The sequence below is a fragment of the Mercenaria mercenaria genome, chromosome 6 (genome assembly GCF_021730395.1).
Source record: "Mercenaria mercenaria strain notata chromosome 6, MADL_Memer_1, whole genome shotgun sequence".
Lineage (NCBI taxonomy): Eukaryota > Metazoa > Mollusca > Bivalvia > Venerida > Veneridae > Mercenaria > Mercenaria mercenaria.
This window is the reverse complement of record NC_069366.1, coordinates 15,995,930-16,009,774: the sequence shown is the minus strand read 5'-3', so window position 1 is coordinate 16,009,774 and position 13,845 is coordinate 15,995,930. Positions and strand designations below refer to the sequence as shown.

Here is a 13,845-nt window from a genome sequence, read left to right as displayed (position 1 = left end):
GCCGATATAAGTTATAGCACAGGTGTATCTATCGTTTCAGAATCTCTTTGAAGTTACATTGTCAGTATAGATGATCTCTGATTGATAATTGATCGATACCTGGTCCCTGATTATCAATCAGTGATAATGTTTCCAACATATGGCCATTTGTTTTCTCAGAAAACAATTAATTATAGATCTCAGAAAAGTCTGTCATCAGATTCTGTGAACCTGTGAATGTATTACTTCTTCATTAAGGGTTTGTAATTAAGGGTTAAATACAAAATAATACCGTTTTAGAACTATATGCACGATGTAAAAATGATTTCTCTTATGAAAGTTACCTTGACATACTACCAAAAAATTTAAGAAGTTTTGTATCACGAATTAGACTGTCTGCCCATTCTCTTAAAATACATACAGGTAGATATGGTAGAAACAGAACACCAAGAAATGAACGTTACTGTGACTGTTGTAATTTACGTGATATCGAGGACGAATACCATTTCATATTGATTTGCCCTTGTTACTCACAAATAAGAAAACAATATATTAAAAAGTACTTCTTCAACCGGCCGTCAATGTTTAAATTTATAGAATTGCTTAAATCAGAAAATAAGACCATTCTTATTAGATTAGCCAGATATATTTAGGAAGCATTAACAATAAGAAAAGAAAAATTGTATAATAGTTCATCCTCATAATAGTCGGATATGAAATTAGGCAGGTTTGAGCTTTTGTGTTAAGTTATCCCTGAATTAGCTGTTACCATATTTATCTAAAATGATTTATCTAGAACGATACCTATGTCAAAAATTTTGTTATTGTTTGTTAGAAATTCGTGACTATATATGTGTATTATATTTTCTTTATCTAATGACAATGTATGTACATACAAGTCATAAATAAAATATATGTTCTGTTCTGTTCTGTTAAATGGATTAACTGGAGTACAGTTTTAAACTGATTTAGATCATTATACTGAGACTCTGGCACTCCTCTTTTAGCTATTCTGTACCTGAGCAATATTTGTCCCTAGCTGTTAATTTTTGATACAAGATATGTTTCAGATGATATGTGTTAGTCATTCTTCCCCTGTTTATATGTCAATAAAGCTTCTATAACAAGCTCCAGGGATCATAAGGTATTCCTGTTACCTTTTCTCTAACTCCTAAATCAAAAGGAGCTTAACATATTTCTGTCAGAGTCTGAGAAATGAAAGTGGTATATCAAATAGATTAAAGATAACTGCTGGTATTTTGGTAATGATGTCTGCATTTATAGGGAGAAAAATATGCTGTGATTCAAATTTTTGTCTACAGAAATATAAAGAAAAAGATAAACAGTTACTGTACATGTTGAAAAAATTGGGTGCTCAGAATTTCTTTATTGTATATGCTGATTAATTAAGATCAAGCCCTATTTTTATGACCTAGTGTCCAAGACTCATGAGGTATATATAGCTTGACCTGTCTGTCATTCTGGCCTTTATTTACTTACAAGAATACTTAACTCTTCCTACAGTTCCATATTTTTCAAATGAAATTTGGTACTCTATATATAAACATGGTAATTAAGTGAAGTCTAGTTCAGGATCAAAACTGTTTCATCTGTAGTCAAAAACTAGGTCACTTGATAAAATCATAGATAAGGTTGTTAACTATTTAAGTCATATTTTCTACCTAATCAGAATGCTTGCCTTTATGAAATGTAGGTCAAGTTAGAAATATGAGGTTAAAAATTAGGACACTTAAGAAGCCTTCTATAAGCCACATTTATTTAAGCTTCAAGGTCAGAATTTTTGTCTGTTACATAATGAAATATAGGTGAGATTGAAAAGCTGAGTCACCTGCAGTCAAAACCACTCTACAAAGTATATTTTTAAGGCTAACAGATCTATGTGAAAGCAATTGAACAGGGTGAAGTTTGAAATGTTAAAAAAAACTAGGTCACAAAGTCATTTGTCAACACTTTAGGCAGTAATTTTCTGGCTGATGTAATTAATATATATATATATATATATATATATATATATATATATATATATATATATATATATATATATATATGGAACCTTTTCAGATTGCTTGTCTTGCTAAATTTAGATTTAATTTAATTGAAACGGAATCATCTAGATCATGACTATACCAAAGTATATATTAAAAGTTTCTGCTTGTGATCTCAGGGACAACATTCAGTACTGTCAAACATCAAGTAAAGTGTGGTACTAATCAATTAACTCACACTCAGAGATTTTGTAAGAGATAAGTAATTTGTTCTCACTGATTAAATTCCCAGTGACAATGCTCTGAACATTTTAGGCTTTTATTATTAGCCAGGGATTTAAAACTGGTCAACATTATGTCTGGCAATCTGTTGAAATTAGTATCAAAGTTCCTTAATTATACAGGTAAATTGAGTCTGATGCATAATATAGAGGGGAAAATTTTATTTCTTTGTAGTGAAATTAATGAACCTTTCAATATCTTGGACAATATTAGTTGGAATAGTAGATGATCTTGCATTAATGAGCAGTATTCATGCAGTGAATCAACACTAACCACAGGTGTTCTGTAGTGACTGTGCTTCAGATATTGGCAATAAAACTGGTTATGAAAATATGCCAGCTTGACATATGAATGAGGAAACTGATGCAGTAACTGTTGAATTTTGGAGTCATAGGAGGCACAGTGGGGCTGGATTGAGCTGAGATGTTACAGGATCAAATTCTAGCGACAGCAGAACATGCAGAATTTGACCATGAAATGATGGTCTTCACAATCTCTTCAGTTCTGGTCAGAAATGCAGGAAGCTAGTCTACGAGCATAGCTCGAGTTCTTTAATATACATTTGATATAAGATAGCTTTACAGAAAAATGAATGTCTATTTCTGTAGTCACTTAATTAATAAATTTAGATATAACCATAAATGGAAGAGTTATTCCCCCGTGGTTTGGCTATGGAAATGTCCCAGTATTTCTGGTTTATGGTATCATGCACGTTCAGTACATTTTTCTGTGCTCGGAGTATGTTTTGTTCATTCCTTAATCCTTATGCTATTAAAGATATAAATGATTGGCAAAACTAAAGGTTTTTTTGCTCCTTAAGTCCATCAGTCTCAGTGATTGGTATATAAGGAAAGAGTATATAACCTAGATGTCACAAAAATGTAAATTATTACACACAATTACGTCTGCCTTGAAACCTTTGCCAGCTTCCAGCAGACATTGATATTTCTTCATTCCAAGAATGTATGTATTTTCATTTTTTCCTACCACAATATTGGTGTAAGGTTCCTTCACAACCCAGTATTGATCAGTGGCAGGAGCTACATTGCCTGTATTAAAACATACCTTTTTGTCTAGAATGAGATTGCAAATAGGATTTTATGTCTCCGTTTTCTGATGATAAAAGCCTTATGATAAAAGTGTATCAGGAAAATTGGAATTTTATAGAATTAATGTCTTTGTAATGGTTCCAGAAACATTGAATAATTCCATATATTGTACTCACTTGATAGACAAAGCTTTCTTGCAAGTAACACAAGTTCTTTCTAGATTTTAATGCAGTCTGAATCACTGGTATACATTTCATAAAAGGGACAAAGTCGATGAATTCTTAAATTGAAAATTTGTGTAATGCTGTTATGCAAAAGACAAAATGGTCAAAGATTCATTATAATAATGAATTTTTTACAAGCTAAAATTTACTTTTCTTAAACTAGTATGAGATAAATGATTATTACAAGAGCTAGAGATAATGTTGTCATAACATAACAATGGCAGAACTTGTATTATGCATAGAGTTTCAAGTGGTTCTTGATAATAAAGGAAGCTGTACTTCTTCAAAATCAGAACCATGCAGAAATTTCCCAGATAATTTGTCTAATATTTCTTGTATTCAGGAACTCCCATTGTACTCATCTATGAATTCCTTTGTAATAGAAACATTACAGATGAATGGGGGAACAAACAAGTTATGCATTTTTAAATCTTTAAATAGTAAATGGCATTTTATATTTAGTTTTGTATGCTATTGATCTTTGTTTGAATTGAACTGAATTATAGTTTTTAACCCTAGGAATATTTACAGAAGTCTTATTATGCCCTACTTCAAGTTGGGTATATTTCTTTGCTCATTGTCATTCTGTCTGTAGGTTTGCTGGTAGACCTTGTGGTTTTCGATCATTACAGATGAAGCCAACTGTTTGAGGGCATAGTAGGTCAAAGGTCAATGTCACAGTGACCTGGAGACTGAAAAGATTTCTGCTCAATAACTTAGAATAATGATTTGGCCTACAGTCGTCTGAGACTTCATAGGATGATAGCCTGTCTTCACAAGGTGACCTCTGTTGTTTAGGGGTCATTAGGTCAAAAATCAAGGTCATTGACATCAATTTAAGACTAAAAAAGTTTCCACTCTGTAAGTAAAAACAGTTTTGGCTTTTTTGGGTCAGTACTGGTCAAAGGTCAAGGTTGCATTTACCTCAAGATTGAAAATTGTTCCCTTTCAGTAACTTGAAAACCATTTGGCTTGACTGCCTTCATACTTATCATATGATTGCCTGTTCTTGACCATTAGTATTTTCGGGGTTAGTAGGTCAAAGTTCAAGATCACAGTGAACTTGAGACTGAAAATAGTTTTCATTGGATTTGGCCTTCATAGGATGATTGTCTGTTTTCACTAGATATCATGTATTGTATTGGGGTCAGTAGGTCAAATGTCAAGGTCATTGTGATCTCAAGACTAAAAATGAAACAGGCTGTCGTAAAGGCAAACATGGTTTACAATCAGGTCTTGTTATTTTGTAATTTGTTTCTTTTGTCCATGTGTTCTTTTGTTTACCTTATCTACATATTCTAATGTAGATATCAATCATTTACACATCCATAGTACATGCATTCCTGAGGATGCATTCTTGGAGCGTACCCATGGATGTTTGTCCTTATTTTTGCGAAACTCCTGTGAAGTTTGTCAGTTGTCATTATAATGAACTTCCTGTAAATGGCTTGAAAAACTAAGGATTGCATTCTCAGAATGGATTCTGCTATATTGTTGTAAATTCACTAGATTTTATTACAAATACCATATTACTGTTCGGTTTCGAAAGATAACATTCGCTAGACTTTGGATAAAAGGTTTTCAGTTTTTCTGTTGATTGCTCTTCCATCAATTTATATATTCTGAAATAGTATTTCAACCTTGTAAGCATGCTTTATTATTTTTTCAAACATTTTTTTCTTCAAGTTTCCATTTTTTTCACATCATTCTGTTGATGCAATGCTATATTCTGTTTGTTCTATAACAGCACCAAGTGTGTCAAGGAAGCATTTTTATGTGCTATTTTATTGCCTTGTAACATGCATGTTGGTATGTGAGGCTCTGATAAGCCTGATCTCTTTATAATGTTTCTATTGTTTGCCATCCTTGTATTTCAGGGGGAAAAAACAAAATCTGTTTCAAGATGGGAGTTGCCTTCAATATATTTAGATAGTTAGATGTTTAGCATTTTGTGGTATTGAATGTGAGCTCCATCACTTTTAGACAGTGAATGACAATGTTTTTTTAACACCCCTTATGAAAAACCTTCCCTATTGTCAGTGTGTGGTCAGTTTATGTCAAGTGTGTTTCCAGTCAATAATACTCTTAAATCCAGTTACTTGCCAGCCTATTTCCAGAGCTGACAATAAACTGATCCAGTGTGTTGCCACTGAATAACCATCATGTGTCCATGTGCTTGTCAGCTGATTTCCAGACCTGAAAACCAGCTGTAAAATTTAACTTCCAGTCTGCTGTCAGTTTATATACAGTTTGTTGTCAGTGATGTTTGTAATGACGTTTTAACAAACTTTCATCGATTTTTCATATAAAACTATTTGAAGGAGCTAAATTATATAGAGGTATCTGGAAATAAACACTGACAACAATCTGGCAACAAACTGGTATGCAATGTCAATATGGCAACACACTGGATACACAACTGACAACAAGCGGCTTTTTGGACTTTCCAGTCTGTTGTCCTTGTATTGTCAGTGCACAGCCAGTAAACTGGAAATATTTTTCTGACAACACACTGGCATATTGCCAGTGTGTTAACATTGTATTGTCAGTGTATAGTCATTCACAACATGCCAGGCTCTCTTATATGGACAAGAGAAACACTTTAGCAAACTATCATTATTTAAAGTTTTAACTAAATTCCTTTATGCAGTACAAAGTTATGAGCACTTATACATTAGTGTTTTTTTGTTTTGGGTTTTAACGCCGTTTTTCAACAGTATTTCAGTCATGTAACAGCGGGTATACATTAGTGTTGCAGATGGACTAGTTTTGTTTGTTTGTTTTGGGTTTAATGCTGTTTTTCAACAGTATTTCAGTCATGTAACAGGGGGCTGTTAACCTAACCAGTGTTCCTGAATTCTGTACCAGTATAAACCTGTTCTCTGTAAGTAACTGCCAACTTCCCCACATGAATCAGAGGTGGATGACTAATGATTTCAGACACAGTGTCATTTATCAAATAGTCACGGAGAACATAAGCACCGTCCTAAGATCGAACTCGCGACCCCATGATCCGTAGATCGACGCTCTACCTACTGAGCTAAAGATGGACTAGAATCCCAATATATCGCTTACTACTCAGTGTTACTAATTCTTTTTATTTCCCCCTAGGAAAATTGTCTTTATTACCATTGTATTGTCATAGCATTGTCAGTGTATGGGAAGTTTGTTTCCAGTTTAGTGTCAGTATATATTTTTTTCTATTTATCCTTATTAATGTTTATTATGAATTTTAATGTGACTTAAAACCTTCATTTGCTTGTGACTCAATTTTAATACCAATTAAGATTTGCAATATTTCAGTTATCAATAATATGATATTGAAACCAAAGAAAATTTGACAAAGATTATGGTAAATCTGCAAGTTTAATTTTACAGGGTAGCGAAAACACATGACTTTTAAAATTTCTGCATCTGTTTAGCAAAAATACTTGTTGCGGACAGAATCTGTGTTACAATGAAAACAAGTAACTGTAAAATGATGAAAAAGTACCTTTACCATGTGCCCATCAGTGCTGGAAAACTATTGAAAACTGAAAATAGTTTTGGAGGGAAAAATGCAACACTCGGCCATTTTGATAAGGTGTCTTGTAATATTTGTTTTGCTGTGAAAATTGCTAAGATGGGTATATTGCCAGTGTATTGCCATTGTGTAGCCAGTTCATTGTCAGAATCTGCTCTGAGTAAATTTATATCCAATGTACTGTCAGACAGACAGAAAATCCATACAATATTGTCACTTATGTAATTTTTATCTCGATTATTCAAAAAATAGAAGTTATTGGACATGCCCCTATGTTTTCTTTTTTTTTTTTTTCACAGAATTATAGATTGATACTAATTACACACTTGTTCAATGTCAGGACCTGACATGTACTAAGCAGGTCCCATAACTATACTTTTTTCCAAAATTAAGCCCCTTTTTCCACATAGCATTTTTGGCTTAAGTTTTTGTATGCAAGCTGGTATCTCAGTACTCATTCAATTCGATTATAGAAATTATGTTTTTTATTTCCAATTTCTTGCCATTTTCCAGCCAGATTTCTTCCAGACACTGGAAACAAGCTGACAATATTGTCAGTGTGTTTACATGCTGATTGTTATGAGCCAGTTTATTGTCATATAGTTTGCAGATTATTCCCAGAAACTGGAAATAATATGGAAATAGTGTCCATATTATTTTCAGCTAAACTTTTTTTCTTGGAAGTTTGTTCCCATATAGGAGTCAGATTATTTCCAGTTACCTTTTTTTTTTTTGACAGACTGTTGCCAGATCATTGACAGTTACCTTGCAGCTTAATGCCAGCTTGTTTCCATATTTCATTTTCGTAAGGGACAGCTCACAGTTTTGTAAAATAAAAGATAATTGGTATTTGAAATTCTTTCTGACAGGCCTATGTCAGTCCTATATATAACAGTGAGTGTGATAATGTGTTTTATTTTTGTTGAGAATGACAGGTAGAAGAAAAAATGCAGCAGAAACTGGCTGCTAGGAAATTCCTCATATCCATGCCATGATTGTGGAACACAGAGTTTTGAACTCTTAATTAACCATGGTAGACTAGGTACAACAACATCTGGAGTTGTAGATGTGGCGTTGCAACATGCTTTTTCTAGGAAATGATTGTCTTGATGTGTGTTTCATTGTCTGATATGTATCAGATAGGTGTTTTCTTGGCTGACTAGATGAGAAATAGGCAAATACATGCTAGGTGACAGCAGTGTGGCTGCATGGTCATTTGCACTGCTGGACCTCCAGTGACACTGCATGATAGCTGAGGTTATGTAGTCACTAGGTTAAATGGTTGAGGAAGAGACCAGATGACATACCAGGCAATTTATTTAAAGTATGGGCAGGTTCATAATGTGAGTTATGCTCTAAAACAGTGGTTTGAGTGACTGCCCCCTCTATCATTTTACAGAACTGTATATGTATTAACTGTCAATTTAATTAAAATGTATTGAAAAAATTTTAATTTAGTTTTTTTCGCGCAGGCAAACTTTCTTAATAAAGGATGTGATTGTGAGGTCAGTCTGTTGGGAAGAAGAAATTTTTAGGAATAATTGCATCAAAGACAACTGGTATTAATTGAAGACATTCATATTTTATATCTGTTCTGGAAGATAAATTTTGCTTGAGTACGACTGGTAATTAACATTCGTTAACAGTTTGTAGATACTATCAAATAAATATGCTTCCTGTCAATGAAAAATAATTAGGCTGAAAATGTTCTGAAAAAAACAACACTTTTTAAGTGTATATTAAATAAATTGTAATAAGACTGATAACCTTTAAGTTTTGCTTGAAGTGCTGAAAAGTAGAACATTTATAGTTATTTCTCTCATGCTGAATTGTAGGGCTTCAATGGAGTTGTTTGATGCTGATGCAGTACTTTTACAGATGTCAAAATGTTGCAATAAACTTCATATATTTGATTATAATATTTATGCATCTTCTGTTTAAAAAATAAAATGTAGGTTGAAATGTTTATAATACCAAAACATAATTAAATTTAGTTCTGGGAATTTTGTGGTTTGTAGGCAAGTTGTAGAAATGATGTTTGAAGTTATGGAAGTTTGTTGTTAATTATTATTGTGGATAGAATCATGTATGAAAGTCGGTGGTTTATGACATGACGTGCTGTGAGAGCATGTTTCGCACGTGCCACGTGATGGTGGTGGCATGCCAGTTATGTATTTATTGTAATAACTTCATCTGAACATGAATCTTGTGTTTAAAGATGTGTGTTTTAGCAAAAGGTATCAGAATTTGTTATTTAGTCATCCAATAGATTTGTACAAGAATGTTTTTTTGTTTTTTTTTTTAAACAGGCATGGAAGATCTTGTTTCAGGAGATTTGGTTTTAATGTAAAAAGCACTGCCGGTATGATGTTTGTTAGTGTTGCTGAACATACCTGGCTTTTAATTAAAGGTCTTTATGTAGTTATTTTCAAAGTCATGATATTAAAAGGAAGTTAACCCTTATCATGCTGGACACAATTGATTCTGCCTTTGCGACCAGTGTAGATCATGATCTGCACTGTTCGCCATTCAGTCAGTATCTTTTTGGTAAGCACCCCTTTTAACAGTCAATGGTACTGACCAAATTGAAAGATGAACAAGTTCATTATAGAAATTTAGCAGGGTAAGGTTTTAATATGACTTGATCACAGACCCTAAAATTGCTTAGTAAGGTATATTATATAACATAAAAAAATCACAGAGTTTAAGGTTGAAAAATGTCTGTTTGTGTTAATACAGTGGTAAATAAGTTGAAAGTCAGTTTATAACCAATTACTAATGGTAGCCTTGTGAGTAATGCTGTACATGGAAGTGTGATTATTTGTGTAATTTTTTATCTGAGTGATATATTGGTTCCTGCCACTTTCAGTATACAAGAAAAACCTTCTGTTTTGGAGATAAGAAAAAAAAAACAAGAGTATTTTGTGTGGCAAAAAAATGTATTCCATCAGTTTTTACTGACAGATCTAGAGGTGGTGTTTTGTGTTTGCAGGTTTTTCATACTCAGCTCAGTACATAGATCACAGTGATAGCAATATGAACATGATTTTTACTGTGTTTTTGTTTATAGGACTTATTCCCTTTCTTTACATTAGAAATACATATAACTCAGGTTTCTAATGAAGAGACCCAGTCATGTCCCTACCAATGGACTCAAACATAGGACTTCAAGGTTGAGAAGCTAGCATCTTTGCGATCCCTTTTTGTTAAAACGAATATTATCAAAATTTTATAAAATTTGGTACCTTTTTGTAAAGATGGTGGACATACTGATGGAAATAGTTTGTGGCTATAAATAATTTTATACTGGAGAAAACCTGAAATAGTAGCTGAAGAAAATGAACATGAATCATGCCTGAATAATTGAGATGTTTTCTGACTATAAAACTGCTCATTCACTGGACAAACATGTCACTAATTTCATTATTCCATCTGACTGAAGCATGAAATTAATCCCAATGATTGCTCTCAGCTCCCTGTTGGGCGAGAAATCGGCCCCATAATTGATCAGCGTCTATTAAAGACATGCAGAAGAAGTTGTGTCCACTTAAGTAGACAGGCGGCTAAAATAGTTTTGTCTTGTTTTGTCAGTTCCTATAGTGTGACAGTGCCAAAGCAATTATGGTACAATTATTTCTAAGGCAAAAACTGGACAGAAGTGAAGTTTATATTGTGTTATACTATTTTCTAGTTTTAAGCAAAGTGACAAAATGCATGTGTAGAAAAATTGTTTATAAGACCATCTGGGCACAGAAATTGTCTCCAGTGTATTGTAAATTTGCTCTCTTCAGGGGGGATATGGTCCTAAAAAAACAACAAAAGTTATGACTAGATAACCTGGTGACTAGCTAATCTTGAAACAATTATGAAGCATCTGATATTATTTAATTAATGAAAAATCAAATATTTTACTTGATTTGACTGCAGCATGATTAAGAATCTGGAGTGTATTGATTTGAACCCAATTAAGTTCATAGGATACTTTTAATGGTAATACTAAAAATTTCTTCTAAGTGAGTTGAAATAAATTAGTTAAAAGTAAGTACTATTTTCATATTTTTCAGATCACACAATTGTTGAAGTTACGATTCGTGTACAAGATAAGAACGATGAGAAACCGGTATTTCGGAACAAACCTGTACCATTCTTGGCAACGGTCTCCACGAACCCTGGTCTTGGCGAGAACGTGTACACCCTATATGCGTATGATCCTGACCAAAACTCTCGGCTCAAGTATAACCTTGAATCAGGTAATTGCTGATGCAACATGCAGGAATATTTGAACTGTCTTGTATGAAAAGTTTTGCGTGTCAAAAAGACACTCGCTGAAGTAGCTGTAAATACAAAGTACTGTGGCAGTGTCTTTTAACATTTAGAATGCTGGTGGCAAGTGTTTTGCCTTTGCGACCCAGTGCAGACCAAGATCAGCCTGCACATCCATGAACACCCCTTTGAATAATAAGTGATACTGCCCAAATTGAATTATTAGAAATTTAGCAAGGTAAAGGTTGTTTAAATTTTGATGTGCTTTAGGGGCAACAATAAACATAGTTTTTGTCAATTAAAGATAATTTAATGTTGTCGAAATATGTTAAGATAATTATAGGTTTTTTTTGTCATGGATATGTTTCCCTCTCAAAGCTCTGTTATTAGAAATTTAAAATGTCTTATGTAAAAATAAGCCTTTTTAGCTCACATGTCACGTAGTGACAAGATGAGCTTTTGTGATCACCCTTCTACTGTCATCCATCCGTCGTCTGTCCACAATTCCTTGTGAACATGATAGAGACCACATTAAAAATTTTGAATTTGATTTTAATCAAACTTGCACACAACTTGTATTGTCATAATATCTCGGTTCTTTCGGAAACTGGCCAGATCCCATCATGGATTCCAGAGTTATGGCCCCTTAAATTTCAATTTTTGGCTTGTGAACACGATAGAGACCACATCTTGCGATCAATTTTAATCAAACTTGCACACAACTTGTATCGGCATAATATCTCGGTTTCTTTCGAAAACTGAAAGGGGCAAAATTTTCTATTCTGACCCTTTCAGACATAAAGAGGTTTCATTTATGCATTGATTTGAAATAAACTTGCACAGAATGTTTATCTTGAGGATCTCTAGGCCTAGTTCGAAACTGGGTCATGTGGGGTAAAAAACTAGGTCACCAGGTCTAATAAAAGGAAAAGCTTGTTTACACCCTAGAGGTCACATTTATGATCCTATCTTCATGAAACTTGGTCAGAATGTTCATCTTGATGATTCCTAGGCCAGGTTTAGCAGGTGAGTGATATAAGATCATCATGACCCTCATGTTTGTCTGATTTTGTTACTTTTAGTATTTCACTGAAGAGCATAAAATAAAAAATACTTATTTGAAGAAAATAAGATATTAGCCTCTTGAGCCAGATAAAAAAAATCACTTGTCTCCGTAATTTAGCAAGGCGGTGGTACCGATACAAGAATCAGATCGGAACATCTCGTCTAAATCATTAACAACATGAAAGAAGAGTTTCCTTAATTATAACAAACATGCCATCAGCTGTCACTATATGCTTTGTTGTAAACTGAGAAGTCAGGCAACATTTTTTATGAATTGATCCATTTCTTACATGTCAGATTCCATAAAAATCCTCACTTTCAGAGCTATAGCATGGTAATGGAAGATTCCAGTGTTTCCAATTTTTAATGTAGCAGGAAATTGAACTTGTTCTGTCTGAAATTAAGCCAGTTTGTAAAACTTTTAAGTAAATGGCACTGTCTAATATAATAAACCATATTGGAGAAGCAGTTTTCAGGACTGGAGTTACTTTTTCCTGCAGTAAAGATTTTTATTTCTTAATTTATTTGAATAAATGTCTGTAAAATTAGATTCTTACCATCAAATAGTAAGTTGACTTCAAAGTCAGGATGGCATGACATTGTGTTTGCATGAGAATTGTGTCAGCCAGTCATTTCATAGGTGCCGAGTATGTAAAAAAGCTACTACTGAAAATGGAAATGTAGCATAAAAGTACACCATTCAGTGTTTAGTCCTCTTTTGTCTTTGGTCAATTTTATACTTGCTTCTGAATATTAATCCTTAGCCTGCTGGCGGCAGATGATTCTGCCTTTGTGACCAGTGCAGACCAAGATCAGGCTGCACATCCGTGCAGTCTGATCATGGTCTGCACTGTTCGCTATTCAGTCAGTAAATTTTCAGTGAAAACCCCTTTGAGTAATAAGTGGTACTGTCCAAATTGAAAGATGGACCAGTCCATTATAGAAATATAGCAGGGTAAGGGTTAAGTTGCCTGAAAATAAAAGTATACACTAATGTCTGTTACAACATAGGGTGTGATTGATCGATAATGTCTACTGATATTTAGAAAATCTTCTTGTCATTTGCTGCATCTGTATAAATACTGTGACAGGCTGATGAATTCATAATATCAAATACAAATAATGTAAAGATACATGAGGCCATGAAAAAGCAGCATTGTAATGGACTTTCAGTTTAGCATCTTCTCAACAATCTGCTTTTAACTAGAGTTATTTCCTACAGATTCTCTTTTTGTTCTTTTTTTGCCCCGAAACACCAAAGCAGATCGATCCAAGTCCACTGTCAAAAATTAGATTTAAAGCTGAATTTAGAGCTGCAGCCTTAATTTAATTTTAGTGTTCAATGAGTCAGATGAAAGTCCATTAATTATCTTCAAATTCACATGTTGTACTGTGATAAGTTACATAATCCTTTGCACCAACAAAAATTCACATAGACTCATTTGTCACAACTG

The 13,845-nt window shown here is 33.5% G+C and overlaps 1 protein-coding gene across 1 annotated transcript in view; it reads left to right on the top strand.

Annotated features, from left to right (window-relative positions):
* Positions 1-13,845, top strand: part of LOC123550650 (neural-cadherin-like) — a 95,149-nt gene that overhangs the window by 23,051 nt on the left and 58,253 nt on the right. The window contains exon 3 of the mRNA XM_053545238.1: positions 11,128-11,313. Within this exon, the coding sequence (XP_053401213.1) occupies positions 11,128-11,313 (186 nt within the window). The remainder of the gene's footprint in view (positions 1-11,127; positions 11,314-13,845) is intronic.